Source organism: Vulpes lagopus, chromosome 12 (genome assembly GCF_018345385.1).
Source record: "Vulpes lagopus strain Blue_001 chromosome 12, ASM1834538v1, whole genome shotgun sequence".
NCBI lineage: Eukaryota > Metazoa > Chordata > Mammalia > Carnivora > Canidae > Vulpes > Vulpes lagopus.
Window position 1 is genome coordinate 8,164,713 of NC_054835.1, and position 24,557 is coordinate 8,189,269.

Sequence of the window (24,557 nt, forward strand, 5' to 3'; positions counted from 1 at the left end):
CACAGACCCTCAGGCCCCTTGGAAGAGGCGTGGAGGGCACACCCACCCTTGATCCTAGGGGTCCCACCTTTGTCGGGTCTGCCTTACACTTAAGGTGTCCCCACTTCCTCCCCTCCCACCCCTCCCACCCAGCCCCACCCCTGCCACATCCCACCAGCGCAGCTGTTCCCGTGGGCGCAGGAAGTCAGACCTGTGAGGCCAACAATTGCCTCTCCCTCCCTCCCTCCCTCTGATTAGGCAGCAAGTAGGCCAGGTGCCATGGTCCATAGCTCGCCAGTTCCCAAGCCTCTCGAGGGCCTGAGCAGGGCAGCAGGAGGGCTGCTAACCACAACAGGGCCTGTGGCAGGGGTTCGGAGCCCACTACCTGGCCCAGCCCCTCTCCAGCTGTGTCCCCTGGACCACGGTCGACGTGTTCCTTAGAAGGGAAGCTTGAGGTTCCCGCCACCATAACCCCAGTGCTGGCCTCAGTGCCTGATGCCCATTTGGGAAAGGAAGGACAAATGTTTTCCAAACTTGCTGATGCTCCCCTGGGTGGCTGACAGTGCCTCGCTTTCTGGACCTCAGCTGAGAGGGCTCACAGCGACGGATCCCGGAGAGGAGGCTGTTGGCCCCATGTGGGACCTGCCGAGGGCAGGGGTAGGGCTGTCATGGTCACAGCTCCAGCTCTTCCCACAGCTGGCACCCACAGAGGAGGACACCAGCAGTCATCACTCCCAGGGGCTTTCTCCCCAGGAGAGCTCACCGGTGGGCTTGGGGAGCATCACGTGCTGTCACCTGTACTTCGTGCCCATAGTGGAGTATGAAGCTGGAGGGACAGTGCTGTGGGCCCACCTGTTCCACACGATCCCCTCTGGTCCAGGCATGGCCACTGGCTGGGCACCTTGCTCACCTCTCAGGGAGCTCACCCCATGGTGGTTCACTCTGCCTGCCCCGTGATCACAGGGCAACCCTGGGGGCTGCTCCAGGTATGAGGTCTGCACGGCTGAGCCAGGGTGAGGTTCCCAGTTGGGCAGAGTGCACTGCACAGTACTCTCCCAACACTGGCCAAGGTGCGAGGCAGGTGCCCGGCATGGGGGGAGGCGTCTATGTGGGTGCCAGCGCTTGGGCTGGTCCAGCCTGCAGTCCCAGGAGCCCCTTCACCTGCCTCTGCTGTGCTCCCATCCAGCTGCTCTGTATCTGAGGAGCATCTGCAGGACACCAGCCTGGAAAGGTCCCTGGCCACTACTTGCTCTGCCTAGATTTTCCCTCCGACAGCGAGCTGGGCAGTGAGGGGAGCAGGTGCCTGGTGAGGCTGCAGCTGCCCATTGCCATTCAGGGGGAACTGCTCAGGTGAGGCTGGGAATGAAGCACAGAGGCATTGCCCCAGTCTCCGGGGCCCTTGCCCACCTGTCAGGTAGGTGCTGGGGGTGTGGAGAATCACCCCACCATCACACAGGAATAGACGTGGCCTCATGGGCACTTCCTCGCCCCTGTAGACCTGAGGAAGGGGCTAGAACACATACCCCCTGCAGGGGGAGGGTGGAGACTGAGGCTCAGAGGCTCAGAGGCTCAGAGCACTTGGCTGTGCAGGACAGGCCCAGCCCCCACCCTCTCCAGCCTCATCTGTGCAGGAAACCTTGGCTCCCCTTAGTCTTGTCTGGAGATAACAGGGTCAAGAAACGGCAGTGTGGATTGACTTTGGGCCTCTCCATGGGCGGGAGTGGGGAGAGGGAGCACCCACACACCAACCAGAGCAGGTGCAGGGCCAGCTTCGTCCATCGGGTAGGGGCTGCACTGAGGGGCTGGGGTGTGTGCGTGTGTGACAGGGGAGGTGCAGGGTCATGTTATTGCCCTAGTTAGTGCTGGTGACGCTGGTGACACTGGTGCTGGTCAATGATGCGGCCTGCAGTGGGCCACTCATACTGTGAGGCCTCGGGCCAGATGCCCTGCCCTCTCTAGGCCTCAGGTCCCTGGGTGTCAAATGGAAGGTTCTGGTGCCTGAACTGAGCTCTGTGAAATTTCTCAGGGACAGCCGTGGAGAGTAGAGAGGGCAGAGGTCAAACCCAAAGGCCACCCCATCCTGCCGGAGGAAAGCTCCCCTTGGCTCTTCAACACACTGAGCTCCTAGAAAAGCTTCCTCTGTGAGAATAACCACTGATCCAGGTCCTGCTCAGAACTGGCACCTACGGCTCTGAGAAGAGGCCACCGACAGTCCATAGTGTTGGGGCTTGGGCTTGGGGTGGGGGCAGGCCTGGGGGTGAGTAGCCCACAGATTGCCAGCCCCGAGCCCCCTGTCCCCAGGTCGGAGTGCCTGGAGTCAAGTCTGCTGTTGGATTTGGTACCATCCTTCCCAACTCCTGGGCCCCCACCAGGACGCCCCAGAGCAGCTGACCCAAAAGGTTCTTGTTATTTTTAAAAAAGAGTTATTTAGAGAAAGAGAGCATGTGCGCAGGGGGGAGGAGCAATGGGAGAGGACGAATCTCAAGCAGATTCTGCACCCAGCACGGGTGTAGAATTCTACACTCTGAGGTCACGACCTGAGCTGAAACAGAGTCAGATGTTCAACCAAGCCACCCAGGCGCCTCCAAAAGAGTGTTTGTAAGTGTACTTCCTGGGCTCCCTCTAGGGAAGGAGAAGTGGGAGAGGTGATACCTCTGGGTGCCCAGAGCTGTGGATGGGCCGGCTCCAGGCTGTGGGAAGGTCAGGGATGGCTCCAGCTGTGCAGGTCAGAGAGCAGGAGGGTCCATTCAGGCTCAGCTCCCCACAGCAGGGTCAGGGTGAACGGGGAAGGGGTTCCAGGGGGGTCCAGCCTTCTCACACTGAGTGAGGTTCCCTGGGAAATGGCCCCAAGACATTGGTCCTGGGATGTCCAAGCAGACTGGCAGCCTGAGCTCCTCGACTCACCCCTGCCCTCGCTGCTCTGCACGGGGCTGTGGCTTTGCAAGGGTGGCACCTGCTGGCTGTGTTAAGCCCAGGCTCCCGGTGGGGCTCTTAGACTTCTCCCCAACCACCTTGCAGGCATATGCAAGTACGCAGAACTGGGCTCCCCCAGTGCTCAGCCATACCCCAGTGGCCTTGGGGCAGTCACTTTCTGAGCCTCAGTTTCTGCCCCCAGCCTCGGACAGCAGGGGTGCTCACATCATGGCAGGGGTTGGGAGCTACTGGGCGAAAGGTGGGTCTGGTATGGCACCACTCAATCCGTGTTGGCCGCTCCTGGTGCTCAGGAGAGCCCAGACGGAGCCCTCTGTGTACTCACATACCCATCAGAGCCCTGGCAGTGCTGCCCGAGCCCCTCCTGCTGTGGGCAGCCTCTTCCCGGGCTGTGGTATGCGCGGTTTGTGACTGAAATGCAAGCTCCCCGTCAGCTGTCGAAACCTCTACACGACTGAGTCCACAGACTCTTTCCAGTTGGCCTGACGAGCTGAGGCAGAGTGGCTTCCTGCCAGGGACGCACTGTGGGGAAGGCCTGGTGGCCGCAGGAGGGAGCCAAGTGGGGCAGGGCCCCCACTCGGGGCAGGTGTGGCCCGTGGTGGCCACGATGACCTCAGTGGCTTCCCAGGGCCGGGCTCAGGAGTCGCATTGCCAGACGTCCCTGTGGGCCCGAGAGCGAGCTTTGGAGCAGGCAGGACGGCATGCCTCTGGGCTGGGACACTGGTGGGACGTGGCGTGCTGTGACCAGTCTGGAAGCCCCCGGCCACCGGGGCAGAGACCTCCGTCTGCCACGTGGCTGGGCACACAGACGCCCTGCAGCCACCTCCCCGGGCCTACGGCAGGGCCCTGGCGCGTCCTCCTTCCACGGGCCCCACGCCAGGTCTAACGTGGCCGCCTGATAAATGTTGGATTTCATTAAATAACTTAGGGGTTGGTTTTGTCCTCAAACTTCACGTTGGTTTTGTGAATAAATAGCCATTGGGGACTGTTGTTTTTAATAGTCTCAGCTCCTCGGGACTGCAGCCTGAAGAGAGACCCACAGGGTCCTCTGGGGACCCCAGAGGGAAGCACAGGTCTCCCCCACCGGGTGCAGGCAGGACAGGCCTCACCTCCACCTGCCCCTGCGCCAGCTGGGGCCAGGTGTGCAGCCGGTTCTGCTGCAGGATCTGGTACAGCCTCTGGGGGGCACAGTTCTCCGGGAAACGTGCCTTCAGGAGCAATAAAGACCGGAACGGTGAGGAAGTTGGGGAAATCGTGCAGGAGTCCGTCTTGGAACGCCTGGTGGCAGGACGTGGGACACCAAGGTTAGAGGCAGAGGCCCCAGCTGGTCACGAGACTTTATTAGACACAGGAACACACACGACACCCACTGTGCACAGCCCCATCCAGCTCTGTCCTGTCCCGTGCTCCATCCACGGGCAGTGACCCCGCACACACGCAGCCAGCCTCGTGCGCACGCCTGTCGGCACAGCCGGGCACCAACCCCCGCCCACTCCGTTTCCACGCGGTCCCACCACGGCCAACCTCAGCCATCAGGGTTTGCTGAGTCCTGTTGGCGGCCGGGCCCGCTCTCTCCCCGCAAGCAGGTGAAGAAACTGAGGCCCCAGCCACTTGGACCAGAGCCTAGTGCCCTTGTTCTAGGTGAGGACGTCTCCCGCGGGCATGGTGCTCCTCCAGCTGCACGGGACAGAGATCCGTGGCTGACCCCTGGCCCAGCTGGGGACCTCCAGCCCGGCCCCCCACGTCGGCAGACACAGCCCCTCCCCTCCCGGTGTCCTGGCAGTTCCGGCCCCAGCCAGAGGCCCGCATGCGCGAGGGTGGCTGACGGTGGGAGCAGGGGACAAGGAAGAGACGGGCCTGCGATGTTGCTTCTGCCCAAGACACACATTATCAAATGGATTTACGTGTGGCTGCGGTGGCAGGAGGGCGATGCGATTTGGGAAGTGCTCACATGCAGTCTCTCCTGTGGACCGTGCCGAGGCCATCAGGGTGGAAGCCCAGGAACTGTCCGTCCTCTGGGCGCAGGGAGCTCAGGTGACCCACCAGGTGGCCCCCGGGTTAACTCTGAGGCGTGTCCGAAGTCTGGGGAGGCCGCGGGGTGAGTGAGGCCACTGGCTGGCTCCGCATCACCCACCAGTGCTGGTGGAAAGGAACCCTCAGAAGCTTGTGGAGCCACATGCACTGGCCAAGGTCCCCGTGTAGAGACCCCGTCTTCTGCTTGGCTGGCACTCCTCAGAGAAGGAAAGGGAAGGAGATCGGGTCAGGTCACAGGTGACAGTGGGGTGGCAGGTGCCCGCTGTTAAACCATCCACATGGACCCCTCCAGACAGAGCTCGGGTGCAGTGAGCTGGGTCCTGACTGACATTTGCACCCACCCGCCACCCCTCAGGTCTTGCTAGAGCCACCTCTTGCCACCTGCTCTAGCATCCTCTTCTTTCCACGGTCCCACTTTCCGTGGTCACTCCCACGCATGTGACAGCCACTCACACTGGCCTCACGCCGGGGGCTGCTAGAGGCCACGGCCAGGGCCTGCCTTGCCCACTGCCTTGCCCTCCTGGCTCAGAGCAGGTGCGCAGGACCCCCTGCGCTCCACACAGGCCTTCAGGGTGTGCCCTCTAGGAAGCGGGGTACACTGGCCTTGGAGCCTCAGCCGTTCCCCCCCAGGCCTGAGCTGAGCCGCGTCTGTTCTACGGCCAAGCCCTGGCAGGAGCGCCCGAGCTTCCTGACACACATGCACATCTGTGAATCCATTAACATCACACTCACCAGGAGTTTGTTTGATGACAGATCAGAAAACGCCTGACACTTTCCAAACAGCGGCTGGCACAGGAGGCTGGCGGGGGAAGCCGGCTCTAGCCTGGGGCTGGTGGGGAAGGGGGCTCCCTGGGACGAGGCCTCGGGGTCCCACCTGGCTCTCTGTGGCTGGGGGTCCCGGCAGCTAGGTGCACTGCCTCCCTTTCTAGAGGCCAGGAAGGGGGCGCTTTCCTTCTAATCCCCCTCCCACCTCCCCCCTGCAGCTGGGCTGCTCCCCAGGACCTGGTCACCCGGGCTGCACTGCCCAATTCCCAGCCGCGTCTGCTTCGAGAGCCGACAGGGCAGCAGAGCTTTGCGGAAAGCCGTGACAGGTGCGGCTGCGGGGACTGGCCAGCTCACGCTGCGGGACGGTGGCACTGGGAGCTCCCCTGCTGCCCCGGCCGGCTGTGGCTCCCAATGACTGATGACTGCAGCACAATTTGGTGGAGGGGAGGGGAGAGCTGAACCCCACCCTCCCGTTTGCCTGGCTCACCCACCTTTGGGCGTCCTGCAGGGAAACACGCCCTCTGTCCTTCCCGAGGGGATCACTGTGCTGCTTGCCCCTGGGCAGCTCCCAAGGCTGGCCTTGTGGAGCCTCTCAAAGGGCCCCTCAGCAAATCCCCGCAGGTAGGAACTTCGTGAAACAGCCCCGGGCTTGGATCTGATGTAGGGCATCAGGGTCCCAGCGCATCCATCAGGGTTAAGGGCCGCTGACCTTGGGAACCTGCAGTTCCTGTCGGGGGCGGGGAGTGGAGAACGATAGAACACTGGGCATTGGAGGATTCAGTGCAGGTTGTTTCCAGTGTCTGGTGGTGCCTTGGTCCCCACGTCTGTCCAGGGAGTCTGTCCCTGTCCCCTGACCCGAGGTGGCAGCACCCACAATCATCAGCAGGAGGCGGCCTCCCACTGAGGCCACAGGACCCCCACATCCAGCCTCCACCCTGCAGGCCTGCTGGCAGGAGGCCCTAGGACCCTGGAGTCCCTGGAACTGGGGTCAGTGGGGGTGATGGTGGTGGTACAAGACCCATGACGGCCCAGAAAATAGAGAGGTCCTCACTGGCCAGGCCCAGAGGGTGTAGGACAGGCCCCAGCCTCCCACAGGGAAGCGGACGGGGTGGGGGGCACTCCGGCTGCCTTAGGAAGGCAGGAGGCTGGGAGCAGCAGCCAAGGGGACTGAGGACCTCCTAGGCCTGCAGGAGCACAGGGGTGGACAGAGGGGGCGGGGGAAGCCCGGGGGAACGCCCAGGCCCCCTTGGGCTAGGAGTCCCACAGGCCGCTGTGCCCCAGCCTGGCCTGGGGGAACGGTAGGGTAGGGCAGCCCTCCGCACCACCACTCCCCATGGTCCTGAGGGGAGAGAAGGGGGGCGGCCAGGAGGGCCAGAGGAGGCTGGCCTCGGACCTGACTCCGAAAGATCCGAACACTGCCTCTGTCTGCTACAGGGGCTGCAGGGGTGCTGCCTGCCCCTACTCTGCACCCCCAAAGCGCCAGGTGTTGGTACTGGCAAAGTTGAGGGGTTGCCAGGGTGCCTGGCGGACCGCTGACCAGGGGAAGGCAAGACACTTAGCCCAGGAGCCCAGGTCCCAGCAGGTAAATGTGGGGTTGCCAAGTGCGCCCTGCCCCACCTCAGCAGAGGGGAAGTGGGGGGCGGGGACAGCGCAGAGGGGACAGACGTGCAGCCCACCCCGATTCCAGGGCAGGTGGGCGTGGGGGGAGATTCAGGTGCAGCAGGGCAGCGGGGGGGACGAGGGAGGGGGACGGGCGGTGGGCGGCAGCGCGCCCATCTAGTGGTCCCCACGGACCGGCCGGATCTTCATCTCCGAGAACTTGAGCGAGTACTGCCAGCCAGTCCAGGAGGACCACTCAATGCCGTCGGCGTAGGAGGCATGCGCGCCGCGCAGGTACTGCCCGTTGAGGTTGGACGTGTGGCAGTTGCGGTACCACCAGGCCCCGCGGTAGAAGGCGGCGCAGTTGTTCTCTGAGTGGTCGCTGTCACGGTCCCTGGTGGTGAACTTCATGCCGCTGTGCTTCAGGAGGGAGTCCCCTGCGCAGGCGCGTACACACACACAGGTGTATGCACGGGGACGCCCAGGCACACGTGTGCACACATAGACATGATGTCCCCCACATACACACGTGCTGTGCATGCACATCTGCCCCGACGCGCCCCTGGGGTCTGCGTGGATGACATGCCCCCCCCAGGGCGCCACCTTGGGGGTCCCCAGGCTGTCCCTGGTCCTGGCTGTCTCCGCCCCTCCTGCCACCTCTTTCACACACTCCCTTTCCCTGTCGGGTCTCCAGGTAAGAGAGGAACACAGCCCAGAGGGGCGCAGCCACCACACTTTAGAGGTCCAGCAGGTGTCCCGATTCCTGGCTCAGGGCTCACTTTGCTCATCTGCAAAATGGGTGACCAACTTGGGCCCTGCTGCTTCGTGCTGCTGGGATGAGGGCCAGATGGGACTTGAGACACGCCAGTCTGGGGGTGCCTCTGTCCTTCCGGGTGGGGAGACAGGCGGGTGCCCCCCCGCCCTTCTGTCCCCCTACCTGCAGTGCCTGAGTAGTCAGCCACGGTGAGCGGGTACCCGTCCTCCTCCGGGTCCACGGAGAACAAGCCCACGCCAAAGCTTCCGTAGCGGGCGTAGGCCGTGCTGTTGTCGAAGTCTTCCAGGTCAACGTGGAGTTCGTAGGTGGCCTGCGTGGTCAGGGCGTGGAGCCTCCTGAGCCCTGGGGCGGGGGAGAGAGTGGCTGGGGGGGACTTACGAAGTGACCCCCTGACAAGGGAAGTAAGGGGACCCGAGGGCCAAGCTCACGTGGTTGGCAACAGGATAGTCCGCCCTGGGCTGCAGCCCTCCTCCTGCCAGTCTGTGTTCAACAAGGAAACCGAGGACGGACAGTTTCTCAGGTCAGGTCATGTTTTACCAAATGTTTGCACAGAAGGTTAGTGGAGAGGCTGCAGGAGGCAGAAGGAGCCTGGAATATCTGGGTCGGGGATGACAGCACGCCTAGCCCCTCTCCCACTTGGGGCTCCAGCCAGAAGGGGGCCAGTACTTGTACACATGTCCCTGAACCTGGCCTCTGAGCCTTTGCACATGCTGTTCCCTCTGCCTGGGACACTTTTCCCTACTCCTCCGGGTTATGTTGGGTTCTATTTTCAGGCCTTAGGAAGGCCACCTGGTCTCCTGTCGGGGCTGACAGGAGCCTACCCAGGGGCCTCTGCCTGACCTCTGCCTACCCAGGGGTTCCCCCTCTCGGAGTTTCTCATTTTGCACCCGGGCTGCTCCCCCCACCCCATGGAAGGTCGCTGAGAGCAACATGACTGGATGGAGCATCTGTGTGGGGCTCAGTACACGACAGGTGCTCGGCACATGCTGGCGGGGTGGGTGAGCAGTGGAAGGTGGGGTCTGAGGCTTCTGTCTCCGGGGCCCAGCCCCACACCTGCCCGTGCACCCCATCGCTGCCCGCCCGCCCTCACACACTCACACCCAAGGTGCTTCCCTGCCAGTTTGATTACTTCTTGATTAAGAGGGCATTTAATTAAAATTACAAGTTATCAGCATCGAGTGACATTTCATCAGCCTCTCCTTCCTGAGCTGCGAACGCCCCGCAGGAGGGTCATGGCGTTCAGGCTAAGGGGGCAAGGGGCCTGTTCAGCCCTTCCCCGTGGGGGCCAGAGGGGGGGCCCAGGCCTGTGGTCCAGCACCAGTGCCCAGGAGGAGCAGCTGCAAGAAGAGTAACAGCGGTGCCCCCGGCACACCCACTGCGGACCCTCCGCATCTCCCTGGACCCCCACCCTCGTCCTGCTCCCCCAGGCCCCACCAGGCCCCAGCTCTGAGCAGAAGGCTCTCATCCCCCTGCCTCCCTCTACTCATTCCTGTGCTGAGCTGCCCCTCTGGGGGTCCCAGCCTGCACCCCCACTTGCCCTCCCCATGCCTGAGGGCCTCCCACACAGTCAAGGACTGGCATCAGACAACGATGACAACCACCACCAGCTGGGTGGCCCTTACAATCCAGCCCCTGTTCCAAGCTTAATGAATCCAGTGGAATCAGAATGAGTCCAATTTAATGAAAGCTCCTGGAGCGGCGCTGCCCACAGCATGCATCACCCAGGAGTGTGCTGCTGCTGCGTGACCCACGAGGCAGGGGCTCCATCATCCCTACGCTATGGGTGCCGAGAACCAGGCACAGGGAGGTCAAGGGACGCACCCAGGGCACACGGCTGGGAAGTGGCACAGCTGGGATTTGAACCCGGGCACACCTGCCTGGACTCCTTGCTCTTGCTCAGCTCTAGTCCAGGACAAATATTCCAATCCAGGGATAGGGCAGGAGGGACTCCAGCCTGGCAGGGATGCTGGAAGATTCCAGATTCCTCTCCCCCGCTGAGTGGTTGCTGTGCACAAAGGCCCACTGTTTGCTCTGCTCCCGGTGCGCCATCCCCATACCCAAGAGGGGCCCCTGGGCAGGGTGTCCTGGAGGAGGGGCAGGGTGGGGGAGCTGGGAGGCCTCCGTCATCTTCACCCTTCTTCCCACAAATGTCACTTCCCTCCCTCACTCTCCCTCTCTCTCCACCCCCTGCGTCTCTCCAGCGCCTGCTCATCTGCCAGGACACTCGCAACCCCCACCCCGCACTTTGCTGGGCCCCTGGAGGGTGAGCTGAGATGGGACCTCATCACCACTAGAGTTGGAGGAAGAAGGAGCCAGTGGGTTAAGATGGAGGAGAAAAATACTTAGACCCCAAACCTCATACCATCACCCCCAACAAACTCCCAGATAGAGAGCCAAATCTCATACAAACACTGAAAAAACATTCAAAGAAAAAAAATAGGAGATGGCTTTGTAAAACTGGGAGGGGAAAGCAGGGCCTAAAACCCAGAGGATACAAAGGAAAAGACTTGGCAAGAATTGGCTTCATAAAAATTTAAAATATCTAGGAAATAAGCAATAATAATAATAATAATAATAAAAGAGGCTGAGACAAATGACCAGGAGTAAATACATATCATGTGTATCTGACAAAGAATCAATAACCTTAATATATAAAGAGCTCCCATAACTCAATAGGAAAAGATCAAACACTGGGTGAGAAGGTGACAGGGGAGTGTGGAAAAGCAGAGGGAGGGAATGGCCAGGGCGTGGGGCTGAGTTGACATTCTCCTCAGGGCTCCCTGTCTGCCAGGAGCTAATCAAGGCTCCACTTAAATGCATCCTCCCGCACCTTCCGTGGCTGCTGATAGATTTCAATTAAGATGCCGTGAGTGGCAGAGTCACCAAGACTGCTGCAAGGGGGTGGGTGGTGATGCAGAAACAGGGCCCCCACCTGCCAACCCCCTCCCTAGCCTGACACACGCACGCACGGGGGTGTGGTGAGGCGGGGGTGGGGGGGGTGTGCGGTCTTCCCTCTTAGGAGCTCCCTTCTCCCAGCCCCTATCCTGCCGCTGCTCGCACTCACTCAGTTCAGGTCATGGTTTAAAGCTTGTGAATCAAAAAAAAAGCTTGTGAATCCTGCCCAGGCTCCCTCCACCCCAAACACCCACACCCTGCTCACTCTGGGCCTCATTTCCTCGCCCATAAGAGGATAGGACAATAGCAGTGCCACCCTTTCAGGGTGGGTGTGAGGTGTCAGGGCCGAAGTCCATGACATAGGCCGGGTATACAGCAGGTGCCCAGTAAGTGGACTGGTAATAAAGCCCACATTGGGGTGTCTGGCCCCTCCTGCAGCCAGTACCCGCCTGATAACGGGGACACAGGACACCCAGCAGAGGCCAGGACAGAGGGGGTCCTGCCTTCGTGGATCGCAGGGTCAGGAAGGGAGACAGACATTAGGCAAGTGAGAGCGAAGATGGCCTCCCAGGTGCCTCTGCGCTTGTGGCCAGTGGGCACGTACAGGTTCCACCTCTGAGACTGACCGTCGTCTCTTCCCCTAAAACTTCCTATTAGCCTACAGGCTGGAACCGTCCTGACCCCCATGTGGAGCCCAGCCCTCTGATCGGTGCTCCCCACCAGCCACATGCCTCACCTCTTCTCCCTCCTGCCCCTTGCTCTCCGGGGATGGGGGGTGGGGGTGTGTTCCCAGATACCCAGCAGGGAAGCCAAAGCACAGCAGGTGTGCTGCGGGGTGTGCGAGGCCATTCAAACATGGCGTGTCAGCCCAGTGCTGTGGTTTTGTTTTATTTTTTAAAGTGTACTTATTTAAGTCATCTCTATACCCAACGTGGGGCTTGAACTCACAGCCCTGAGATCAAGAGTGGCATGCCCCTCTGACTGGGCCAGCCCTGCCCCAGTTTTAATGAGTTAAAAATATAAAAGGGGGTGACTGCTAATGGGGGCACAGGGCTTCTTTTGGGGTGCAGAAAATGTTCTAGAATTAGGTGGGGGTGAGGGTTGTACAACTCTGGGAATATACAAAAGCCTCCCCAGAATGGTGCACTTTGAAACAGTGAATCAGGGGATCCCTGGGTGGCTCAGTGGTTTAGTGCCTGCCTTCGGCCCAGGGCATGATCCTGGACACCTGGGATCGAGCCTCACGTCGGGCTCCCTGCATGGAGCCTGCTTCTCCCTCCTCCTGTGTCTCTGCCTTTCTCTTGCTCTCTGTGTCTAACATGAATAAATAAATAAAATCTTAAAAAAAAAATGGGGGCAGCCCTGGTGCCCTAGTGGCTTGGCACTACCTTCAGCCTGGGGAGGGATCCTAGAGACCCGGGATCGAGTCCCATGTCGGGCACCCTGCATGGAGCCTGCTTATCCCTCTGCCTCTCTGTGTGTGTGTGTTTCTCATGAAAAAATAAATAAAATCTTTAAAAAAAATGAAATGGTAAATCATCTCTACCTGTTCAAAAACCCAAACGTCACCCCAAGTCCCAACTCCCTTCCAAATATATATATATAGGACCTCAGACCTATGATTTTTATGGACGTTATACTTCAGAATGAAATTAGGTAAGATATTCAAATTTTAAAATACCAAATGAATTTCAAGACAAATAGTAACAGTCATGTGCTGATTAGCTTTCGGAGCCTTTGCCGGGGACCACGCAGACCGTGCGCCAGCCGTGGGAAATGTGGAGTGTGCCACGGGGCCTTAGGAACTGCAGCCTCTCTTTTGGGAGTTAGGCCCCATACACCCCAAGCACACAGCAGGCATTTGCTGACCCCTGAGGGCAGGGTGGTTTGGGGGCTGTCCTGGACATCTCTGTGCCTGAAACTGAGCCCTGTCCCTGCCCCCAACTCACTAGACTCAGGGTGGTGACCAGGTCCCAGGGCGTCCCAACGGGAGAAGTACGACCCCTCCAAGGGACCCACTCACAATGCCTGCGCTTCCTTTGGCTTCCGGCTCCTTGACCTCATTCATGTTGAACGCACGGATCACCTTTCGCACCTGGGAGCTGGCTCAGGTGTGTGGGGGCCCGGGAGATCCTGATCACCCACCCTCGGGGTGGGGTCATGGCTCTTACCCAGCCAGTGCTCCCCTGTGAGCTTGCCGAAGCCATCCCGGTACGCTTCCCAGCCTCGGAAGAAGTTCACGGAGCCGTCCTCGCGGCGCTGAAACACCTGCAAAGGATGGAGAGCTGGTGCCGGCCTCCCCGGGACCCCCACCCTGACCTGCGTCCCCTGCCCCACTCACTCCCTTCAGCCACCAGCTCGAGGAGGGCAGGGGCCTGGGGCAGAGCGAGGACTCGGGGGCCTAATGGTGGCCCCGAGATGGGACCAACTGTCTGCCCCCAGGTCCCCATTGACTGCTCCCAGGTCCCCAAAACGTCGCCCCCAGGAAGGAATCAGGGTGGACCGTGCTGGAGAAAACCTGGCTTCCAGGCCCAGCTCTGCTGCCTTGCTGTGGGACCCTGGACTGGTCCCACCTGGCATGGGCCTCAGTTTCCCCAAGGCTCAAATAAAAGGGGTGGGCAAAGGGTCCTATTATCTTTTCCCAGGTCAAAACAAAACTGGGCAAAAATGCATTCTCGAGTTTTCAGGAATCGAGAACACACACACGCCCAGGCCCAGCCTCCAGAGCTCCAGGTCTCAAAATGATTCTGCCAGAGTCCCTGCCCCCTCCCCCCCCCAAGCTTGAGAAGCCCAGGCACCTGGGGACCAGAGTCCCGGCCACTTCTTGGGGGCCTGGGTGGCGGGCCGGGAGTGGGGCACAGGAGTCCCCAGCACGCAGGGGTGTGGCTCAGGCACCAAGGCACTGCCGAGCTGCCTTGCTCCTCATCTTACAGACATTCCCGACTTGGGAGTCAGGAGTCCCATCGGTTAAATTGCTTTGAAATAAGTTCCACGCAGCCAGGCCAGTGTTTACAGGATCCGCTGACAATCCCGTTCCTGGCTGCCGCCCCTCCCAACTCTTTCTGTGTAACAAGCCTTTTCCTTGCCCATTTGCCGAGGCAGCACCCCGCCCCCCACCCTCCCGCCTCCATCTGGGCCCGCGTGGCCGTAGAGATGCGGCTGCAGCGCCAGCGAGCTGCCGGTTTCATTACTAAGCAGCCTGATTTCAGCCGCCTGGAACTGCCCGGGTGCATCATCTGCCGCGAGCTCGGCATCTGTCCGTGGGGACCTGTCCGTCACAGCCTTTGGGCAGCTCTGACGTCAGGGAGTGGCAGGGAGATGACACCTCTCTTCTTGCCCTGCGCTCTCCAGCCTGCCCGGCGCTGACATGTGCAGTGCTCAGAAGGGACCGGCTGGGGAAAGGAAATTCGATCAGGCTCGGAGAGATGTGAGAGGCGGTGGGCAGCGGTATTGATGGCCAGATTGGGACCCTGAGCACGTGCCCTTTGAAAGGCTTAATCCTGGCAGAAGCTCTGACACTCCCCGGAGAAGTCTCGAGAAGGCGGCGGGCAGCAGGAGCCTGTTTCTGCAGGAGGAGGAGAGAGCCGGGGGCCGGGTGGGGGGCAACGGTTGGGACCAGGGCCCTGCCACTTAGAGCACTGGCCATCGCCCCATCTGCCTGGGCCTCAGCCTCCCCGTCTGTTGGTGGGGGTCACAGTGGTGCCTCCCCCACGGGCCGTGGTGGTCCGCAGAGAACATGCTCAGGGCCTAGCACACAGCCAGTGCGCAGGCCTGGTGCGGAGCGACATGGGCCTCTCCTCTGCCCCCGGCCCAGGAACACTCACTCCCTCTTCCTTCTAGACTCAGGCCCTACACATGTCCGCCCTAAGCCATCCAACCCCACCCTTCTTCATCTGTCCAGATGTTCCACTGAGCATCTCCCTTAGAGCAGAAGGACACAGTCCCCCCACCCCCCCACCCCCCCGCCAGGTAGGCAGTCCCTAAGACATAGGGACAGTGGGCCTACCCAGCAGAGCCAGCTCTGGAAGGGAGCCTGGGGCAGGCCTGGAGGAAGGGCAGGGTCCCTGCTACAAGTGAGGCCGGGTGGCCCTGGGGACGCCACCCTTCCCCTCTGGGCCTCATCTATCCTCTACCACTGATAAGCCAGGCCTGCCTCCCAGGACCCCAGGGAGAGTGCTGGTACTGTTATCACCATCATTGTTATTTTTTCCCATCAACTACTATGAAGTAGAGTGGGGGGGTGGTGGTGCCAGGCTTCTGGGCACAGGCTAAGCCCTGGAAACTGAGACAGAAGGCAGAGTGCCCGTGGTGGGCTGGTGTTGACAGCTGGCCATGGCAGATCGGGGGCTGAGTCCCTCTCACGGAGCACGTTATTATTCACTGAATCCTAACCCCAACCCCATTGTCTGCCCCCCTCACCCTTACAGCAGGCAGAAGCTCAGACCCTGGTCACAAGTCAGGTGGCAGTGAGCATAGAGTGGGCGGTCCACGAGGGGGGACCCACCCCTCATTCCCTCACGCGAAGGCCAGGCTGGACACCCAAAGGCCAATGTCCTACTGTCTACATCCCTTTCATTTGCCACTGAGTGGACCTGGGACATGCCTCCTTGTCCCCCTGCCAGGCTTCTTCTTCTTCTTTTTTATTTTTTTTTTAAGATTTTATTTATTTATTCATGAGAGACACATGCAGAGGGAGAAGCAGGTTCCCTGCGAGGAGCCTGATGCGGGACTCGATCCCAGGACTCGATCCTCCGCAGAGGAGCAGCACTCAACTGCTGAGCCACCCAGGCGTCCCCCCTGTGAGGCCTCTTATGCTGATAGCTGACCTCCAAAACCCGTCTCAGCCCCTCTTTCCCCGTGCCAGTGACAGGCAGGAACCCTGCTGGGGCTCAGCCTGGGTGCGCCATCAATGGGTGACAGCACTTTCTCTGGGGGCCGCCTGGGCCTCCCAGCCCTTGTCTCCACATAGCTGGGAGAGTACGCTATAAGCCACCAAGTGTGGCAGATATGCCTGATGACACAGATTGAGTCTGTACCAGCTTAGAAGCCACAGCGATTGTGCACCATGAGCGCTTTAGCCTGGGGATCATAATCTGTGATCCACCCCTTGAACGGCCCGGATGCATCCTTGACAGACTCTGCAGAAGTGGCCTTTAGACTTTATGACCATGACCCCGGGAAAGGCAGCACACATCACGATGTACTCACTGATGGGTGTTTGTATCGGAAACAAAAATTTCCTGGAACTTGCCCTTATCGAGACGGATGTGCTCTAATAAGTCCTATCCTGTTCTGTCCATTCCGCTCTATTTGATTTAAAAAGCAATGTTGGGGGTGCCTGCGTGGCTCAGTCAGTTGGGCGTCTGCCTTCGGCTCAGGTCATGATCCCGGGGCCCTGGGATCGAGTCCCGCATTGGGCTCCCTGCTCAGTGGGGCGTCTGCTTCTCCCTCTGCCTCTGCCCCCTCCCTATTCTAATACCTCTCAGATGAATAAAATCTTTAAAAAAAATAAAATAAAAAGCAATTTTGATCACAAACCATTGCACTGATTTTGCCACCTGCCAAGAGATGACAGCCGTAGTGTGACACTGCTCTGGATGCTGCCGGCCTTTGCCACTGGCTATCCTCATTCCAGAGTCACACTGAGTGACTGCGAGTGAGCCCGGCCAGGCTGGGATCTCAGCCTCCATACGCTGGCCTCGCCCTCAAGCCAATTATCGCTCAACATGGCCTGCAAGTTCCAAATGTGCTCGAGGCCACAGACTGGCTGCTGGTTCTCCAACGTTCCCAGGAGTGTGCTTACTCTGACTCAGAGGCCCAGGCTGAGCTGGAGCTGGACCTCAGGGCCGCTGAATGGACGATGTCACCAAGCAGAAGGCCTTCAATTACAGAGCAAGGATCAGCCAGACAGGAAGACATGAAGAGGGAGCGAGTGAAGGATGGATGTATCCACTTCCCGGCCATCTGTCCCAACAGAACACGAATCCCCACTCAGGGGGAAAAAAAGAAAAGGGCAGAAAAAGGTAGGGAAACAAAGTAATTACTTCTGAGGCTAAAAGCTTCATTGGCCCGGCTCCTCGGGTGTCTCCCTTGGGTTCCAGCTGTAAAGTGACCGACACAGAATGCTCGCCGCTGCCTGGCCTCTTGGGCAGCTGGCACAGAGGAAGACAGACTGGGCATGTTTTCTTGATGCGGAGTCTCAAAAGCCAGTGCCTGCCGCCCGGCGCGTCTTCCAAGTACTGCTTAAGGGCTCTGCCAAGGGAGGGCTGGGCCCACATGGTTCTGCAGATGGTGCTGGGCGGTTCCAAAGGAAGGAGCGGCTGCATTTGGGGCGGTGGCAAGCTGACGGGGGGGGGGGGGGGTGGGGGGGGGGTGGGGGTCAGCAGAGTGGCCAATCGCCCTGTGTTTGTCAGCTGGGCTCCAGGGGCCTGTGCCGTGCTCCACAGGTCCCATCTCCACTGGGACCCCTTCCTTGGATGGGCCCTGTCTGACTGGCTCCTTGTCTGCCATGGTACTAAGAGCCTGAGTCATTGTCCTAGGCACCTGAGCCTGGCTCTGTGGTCTCCCCAGCACTGGCTGACGCCCTCAGGCAGGGAGCAAGGGCTCTGTGCTCTCATGTGGCAGATGAGCAGGCTAAGGTGGCAAGGTGGGGCGACCTGCAGGGTCAAGGCTGAGGGCGTGTGCACTGCTCCTCCAGGCCCCTGAGCCTGCCTGGCCCTCCACACGGCTGAGCTGGGCTAGCCCCAGGAAGTGCCCCAGGCTGGCACCCAGGGGACCAAGTTCCACTGACAGGCTGCATGTCCATCTAAGTCTTGGCTTCTCTCTTCTGAGAAATGAAAAGCTTGCTGCTCCAGGCCCTGTGTGCTGTACCTGGGCTCACGGGGTGACTCGGGCCCTCAGGAGGCTCACAGCCCCAGGGGTGGACGCTGAGGCCAGCATCACGGGCTATGGTAGCTCCTAACCTAGCACGCTCCTTCCACCCCTCTGCCTGTCTCCTCATCTGTAATATGAAGGTCATAGCAGCCCCTACCCACAAAGATTTGGTAATGGGTACAGGCGTTGGTTACTAACCATTAGTTACTAATGGTTACTAACACATTAGTCCCCGAAGGTGACCTCAGAGGAGATGGAGTCATCTGCTGGGCTGGGCTCTGGGAGAGCTTCCTGGAGAGGAGATGCTCAACCAATCTGCATAATGAGCAGGGTCCTGGCAGGTGGTCAGAGAGGCTGAGGGATGGGGGCTGCGTGGGTCCAAATCTTTGGATTTGGGGAGGGGGTGTCTCTGACACTTTAGGAGGGTCTCCAGGAGGGAGCATCTGCGATCTTCCCTGGGGTCTGATGAAGCTGTTCCAGAAATCATTTGCAGGCAGGATCTTGTGAGTTGTGCAGCTTCGGGGTCCACCAGCCTCCCAGACCTCACGGGCAGGCAACTCCTGGGAGGACATGGGGGACCATGGCACAGGTGGCTTTTTATTTCTAAGAAACAAAGAACTTGGACGTGCAATATAGCCCTTCAAAGGCAGCCACTGGGGGGCTCTGCCCCCTTTCCTGGGAGGCAGTGGCTCCTGGAATCCCTCCTGGACGCCTCTGGGCAGGGCCCCCGCGTGCTCCCTGCACCTGCCAAGGGCACAGGTGCAGAAGGCCACGGAGTTCCAATCTTGGCTCTGCCTCTCACAGATTGTGTGGCCTCCAATGAGTCATGGACCATTCCCAAGACTCAGTTTCCCTCTCTGTAAAGAGGCGCCACCAGCCATCTCTCTGTCACCTCTGCAGGATTGCAGTGCAAATGCGCAATTAAGAGTAAACCGGACGCACATAGTAGGTCTAACCAACATCTCCTCCCTCTCCTTCCCAACCAGCTGCCAAGCCCAGAAGGAAGAGGGCCTCCTCCTTGTTTTTGACTGAAAAATGGTACCCCCGGGCTTGGCACCCTGCCACGCTTCCCGGGCTTGGCAGTCGGTGCCTGGCGGCTCCTGGCAAACACAGCTCAGACCTGCCATTTATCAAATGCTGAGCAACTGGGCTCAGCCTCCACGTGTACTACCCTGTTTTATGTTAAAAGTTTAAAAAATTCAAACTGCTCTGGATGGAGGCAACCTTCTCTGAGCGGATCGGTCGAGGGGACGCAGGACCCATCACCCGGCTCATCGATCAGAGCGTGCAGCCCCAAGGACTCCCCAGAGCAGCGGGGACACTGTGGCCCACTGATGTTCCAGCAGGTCCCTCTGCTACAAGGACTGGCTGAAGCCTTGGCCCACATGGGGAGGAACCGATACCCCCAGTGGGACCCACAGACCTGCCATCCAGAGTCCCTGGCTGGGGCAGCCCAGGAAGCTTTTCATCTCTCCCAGCATCTGATCCCACTGCCAGGCTGGGCTCTGCTTGGTGGTGGCTCCTTTGATGTTTTACAAGTGAGGGAAGGATTTTCCTCCCTACCCAGGGAGCTCAGGTGGGGAGAGGGACACTTTCTCTCACAGCGAAGCCAATTAGCAGCATATCTAAGCCGTTGACCTCGCAAGCGCCCGGCAGAGCGTGGTCACCGTGCACAAGGAGCTTTGGGCCACTCAGCTCGTGATGCGGGGAGCAGGCAGCTGCGCCGTGAATCCCAGTGGGGGCGCAGAGCAGGATCGATCCTATTGCGGGTTCCTGCAGCAGGAGAGGCCAAGCTGGACCTGATTTCGGTGACCCCAGTGATAATTATGCAAAGGCAGGGGAAGGCTTTGGTAATCGGGCCCGGTGGCAGCACCATCGCAGGTGGATGTTGTTGGGGGCAAGGCCATGCCTCACCCTGCAGACAGGCGGGGAAGTGGGATGGGGGGCCTGTCTGTTGATGCCGAGCCGGACCCTCCTTCTGATCACCCCAAACCCACACCAGACTCTGGGCATGGCCAGCCCATTCCCCAGACCCCAGGAGGTGGCCACATATGACACAAGAGCCATACTGGTGGCTGGATAAGGAAGGGGCCCCGAGAGGGGATGTGACCTCCCCGTCTCATACGGCCATGAGGATGTGAGCTGGAAGCAGCCAGTTTGTTACATGTGGCACCTTCCAAATGAGGAAATCTAGCCTCTGCTCAGGGGAGGGAGCCAGGTCCCTCTGTCCACAGGGAATCCCCAGGGCTGGACCCCTGACCACTGCCCCCCCCAGGGGAAAAGCCTGCCAAGGAGTCTGACCCTCTCCCCACATAAATGGTGCTGTTAGCCTCATTTAGCAAATGAAAACCTGAGGGTCAGTGAAGTGAATTGTCACTGCCAAAAGTGCCAGCAGTCACTCATGTGACATGACATGGACAGGTAACCGCGGATTCACACCTGTACAAAGGAGGAGCCTGATGGGTGGACCCAGTGGTCAGAGGGGCCTCCCAAGGGACAGGCAAGCTGGGCCCCTCACCCGGTCACAGGCCAGCACAAGGTGGTCCTTCCTTCCTGGGAGTGAGTGCACGTGTCAAATTCAGGAGTGGCCTCGACAACTGGCCTGACCCTACATGGCCTGGGCTGCTGTGGGCTTTGGTGAGCATGGAGAGAAGGCTTGGGTTCAGCCAGCACCAATGGCCACATCAGCCAAAAGGCCAGTTGCAGGCGTGTGTCCATCTGCCACTGTGGCCTCCCCCACCCGAGGAGCCACATGTGGCCTCTTCCCTACCTGGCCTCTTCAGGACCCACAGAATTCACACTCCCCAAACTACTCCTCCACGGCTGCCGTGCCCTTGGCCCCAAGTCTCTGGGTCACTCCCCACCTGGGGAAATCCTGAGGTTGGCAGAAGCCCAATCAGCCTTCAGGACAAAGCTCACCTCCTAATGTGCCCGCACGACCACACTTGACCCAGCCCCTGCCCGCCTCCCTCCTCTTGTCCCTGGCCCCTCAAGCCCCACACACCAGCAGAGCAGAACCTCTGGGGTCCCAGACCAAGCCCTGCCACCTCCGTGCAGACCTCCGCACGTGTGTTCCCTTTGCCTGGAACATTGTTCTCACCTCATCCTCCAGTGCCTGGATCTCCGGGTCCAGAAGCTTCTTCTGGCTGCCCCAGGTCAGGTTAGGGGCTCTCCTCTGGGCTCCCTCATGCCCTCCAGCCCTCCAGCCCTCACACAAGTCAGCTGATTTGCCAGCTCCCCACCAGGCCAGGAGCTTGCTGTTGGATCCTCCTCTGGCCTATGGTTGGTACTCAGTGTTTGAATAATTGAGGACCACCTTGTGACAGCCAGCTCCACAGCCGTGTGTGAGGCTGGGACTCAGGAAGTCTGGGCGCTGCCCCAGGAGGGCTGCTCATTTGCTAGGTGGCCTTGGATGCATCTCTTCCTTCTTTGAGGCTGCTCTGCCGGCCTCTGGGGTTGGAGGGGTGCCAGGCAGGGCCATGGTATATAAGCTGCAAAGTGCCCTGTAAGCGGACAGGGCCACTGGGCCCCATCCTTGCCCTGTCTGGTCTCACCAGGAAGCCAGCTCTGGCTGGAGTGTCCAACCCCAGGTGCCCGTCCACCAGGGAGAGCCATCCGGTGTCAGCACTTGAGGCCTGGCAGCTCAGACACAGAGCCTAACAAGGATGGATGGTACCAGGGTTCAGAGAGGCGGCAGCGGGCTCCTTCCCAAACAACAATTGAGTTTCCGAGAGATTCCGTGTGGCAGGGAGGTGATCCTGACAGATGCCCAGAGGTATCTGGGAAAAGATTGCTTTTGACGGAAGCCCAAATGGATATTAACGTTTATCGGCCTCGCAAACACTTCTCAGCCGAGAGCGGCCTTCCTCCCAGACCCCTGATCCAGGTATCTGAGCAGGAGGGCTGTAGGCGGGCAGGGGTGTGGGGTCTGGCGTTCCTCCTCGACTCCCCCGTAATGGCCCTTGAAGCCCAGGCCCTGGGTATTACCCGCCGCCGCCGCCCGGCTCAAATCCTGATTGACTTCCCGGGAGACTGGCTCCAAGTCCACCTGAGTGGAAGATGCAGAGCCCGGGCTGGCGCCTTGGTCTTTCGTTAAGTCTGTCCTAACCCTTAACTCTGATTTCTGGGTTTTGGCTGCTACGCTGGCGCTGCTCTGCTTGCCGAGGGGTTCCCAGAGGCGAATGCTATAACTCAGATGTTCTGAGTTAGGAAAACAAAAGAGCTTTTAGTCCCCAGATGCGGATCCAGTACAGTTAAATGCTCTCCTTTGGAGCTTGAAAAGACGTTTGGAGGTTTGTCTGTCCCCAGATCTTCGGGGATTCACAGCTGCTCTCACACCAGCTCCGCCCTCTGGATGCGCTCACCTTGCCCCCCACTCCAGCCCACCTGCCTCAGTCGGGCCTCCCCCCGCCCCAGGCTGGCCCCCTGAGCAGGGGCACAGACCCCTTTCGAAGCTGATGCAGGCTGCCGCACTCCCAGGGTCCCAGAGAAGCTTCATCCTCCCCTCTGCTGGGACATCTGCACCCCAAAATTCACACCAAGCTCCTCAGTGAGAAATGGAGGCATCCTACCGGCCTCTCCTCATGCTCTGAGTGCCAAGGACAGAGACCTGGGGGCCCAGGAGGGCACTCCTGGAAAACAGCTGACCTCATGCTCTGCTTTGGGTCCCCAGGACCATGCCCTGGACTCCAGTGGATGCCCTCTTGGCAAAGAGCTCAATAAGGGGCGGGGTCACACACATCTTGGTCATTGTTGGGTGGCCAGTACCTTGTACAGGGGACCGGGGCCTCTCCCCACCACTCCCAGCTCCGGAGAGATGTCAGGGCCACCTGTAGCCACTCCACCGGGCCTTCCACTGGCCGTGAGGACATCTCATCTCTCCTGCTTCCCACCCAGGCAGGAACAAAAGGTGCAGGAAGTCACACTGGGGGATGAGGCGAGAACAATGTTCCAGGTAAAGGGAACATACATGCAGAAGTCTGTAGGAAGGTGGATCCTTGCCGAGAAACCATTGGGGTCTCTGCTCCCTGCAGGTGCATCCCCCCCATTCCCCCTCTCATATCCTGCACACCTGTCATATATTGGATAACTTGAAAGACAGCATCTACACATGTCGTGTGCTTGCAACAGCAAGAGGTTCCCAGTGCTGCGTTCCATCACAGCCCATCCCCGACTTGCCCGGTGCCCCTGGGAACTGCTGTGTTCCCAGAGGCTCAAGGCTCAGGGGACAGGAGGTGGCTCCATGGGCAGGGGGCAGGGTCTAACATCTGCTCCCCCAAGGGCCCCAAGGCTCAGCTCACAGCTTCTGCTTGCCCTGCGCAGATTTCTGAGGGTGTAGAGTTCTTGGGTGCGATTAGGGGCAGGTAGGTGGGGGCCAGAAGTGGGCCTGGCTGAAGGCAGAAGGCTGGGTGAGCGGCTGTTCAGAGCACCCCGGCTCACATGTGCCACCCCCCTGAGCCCCCCTGGGCCACCCAGGCATCTGCAGGGCCAAGAGGGAGCTGGCCACACCGCCCGGGAGACTCACCGTCCAGCCCCCACCGTCTGTGCGCATGTCACAGTAGACCTGGAAGCCCGCAGGGTAGTGCGTGGGGAAGACTGAATAAATGCCATCCTCCTGCTGTCCGCTCAGGAGCACGTCCAGACAGTCACGTGGCGGAGAGCCTAAGACGGAGAATGCTGTCAAGCCTGCGCCTGGCACCTGTGTGCCCGCCCATCCTCCTCTGCCCTGGGTCTCCCTGATTTGTCTGTCTACCTTGCAGCATCACATGAGCTCCAGGGCACCAGCCTGGGGAGCAGACCTTGGCTCTGCCTCTCCCCGGGGGAGTGAGAACCCTCTGGGGCCTTGCTTTCCTCATCTGGAAAATGGGCATAGTGGGCTGGGAAAGGGGTCAACAGAAGGGGCAGGTAGGTGCTCAGTGCTGCGGCAGGAAGTCCTCAGCAAACAGCAGCAGTGAGTCCTCATCAGAGGGCTGGGTGATGGGTGATGGGGGTACAAAGCTGGGCACCCACGGCCCCCAAGAAAGGCAGCCTCCACCCCACTCACCACTGGTGCAGCCCCGTGGCCGCAATCCCCTGGCAGGTGCCCTCTGGAGGTCAGCTTTGACGCGGGGCCGGCCAACCCCCCGGTCCCTCTGCAGGGCATCGAGGACATCACTGACCGAGTTCACCAGGTGAGCCATGTGGCCTTGACTCTCGGAGAGAAGCTGTGGAGCAACGGGGTGGGTAGAAGGGGCAGGAGGCTTCGTCCTTGTATGATGGCAGCCCCTGCCCTGCTCTGGCCCCATCCCAGGTGGTCAGTGTCTGTGTATTCAGAGGATGGGGGCTCGGAGGGGAGGGCACACGGGTGCTTCAGCAGAGCCCTGTGCCCTACTGCACCCCAGGCCCTGTCCTCATCCATTTCTGAGCCTCTAGACTGGGGGAGGTGACTGCAGAGAGCTCTGCTGGGCAGGCGGATTCGGCACTGGGCAAAGCTGGGTTCAAATCCCAACTCACCTGTTTACCAGTTACACAATGGGGTGAGTGACTTAACAGAGCCTGGGAGCAGGACTCCCTGTCACAATTGTCACAGAGACTGGTGACAATGTGCAAGAAGGAGCCAGCTCAGCTGGGGCCCACAGTGGGACCCACAGGACCAGGCCCACCTCGTTATGTGAATTTGTAAGGCACCTTCCAATTACAACACACCTCACCTGACGTCTCTCCTGAT

General features: G+C 60.1%; 1 protein-coding gene across 1 annotated transcript in view; it reads right to left on the reverse strand.

Moving 5' to 3' along the window:
• Positions 1-4,227: 4,227 nt before the first annotated feature.
• The window catches only part of FIBCD1 (fibrinogen C domain containing 1), a 33,382-nt gene continuing 13,052 nt past the window's right edge, over positions 4,228-24,557 (reverse strand). The window contains exons 3-7 of the mRNA XM_041723978.1: positions 23,895-24,054; positions 23,376-23,512; positions 13,150-13,246; positions 8,246-8,425; positions 4,228-7,745 (exon numbers count right to left, since the gene is read on the reverse strand). Of these exons, the coding sequence (XP_041579912.1) occupies positions 7,486-7,745; positions 8,246-8,425; positions 13,150-13,246; positions 23,376-23,512; positions 23,895-24,054 (834 nt within the window). The 3' untranslated portion in view covers positions 4,228-7,485. The remainder of the gene's footprint in view (positions 7,746-8,245; positions 8,426-13,149; positions 13,247-23,375; positions 23,513-23,894; positions 24,055-24,557) is intronic.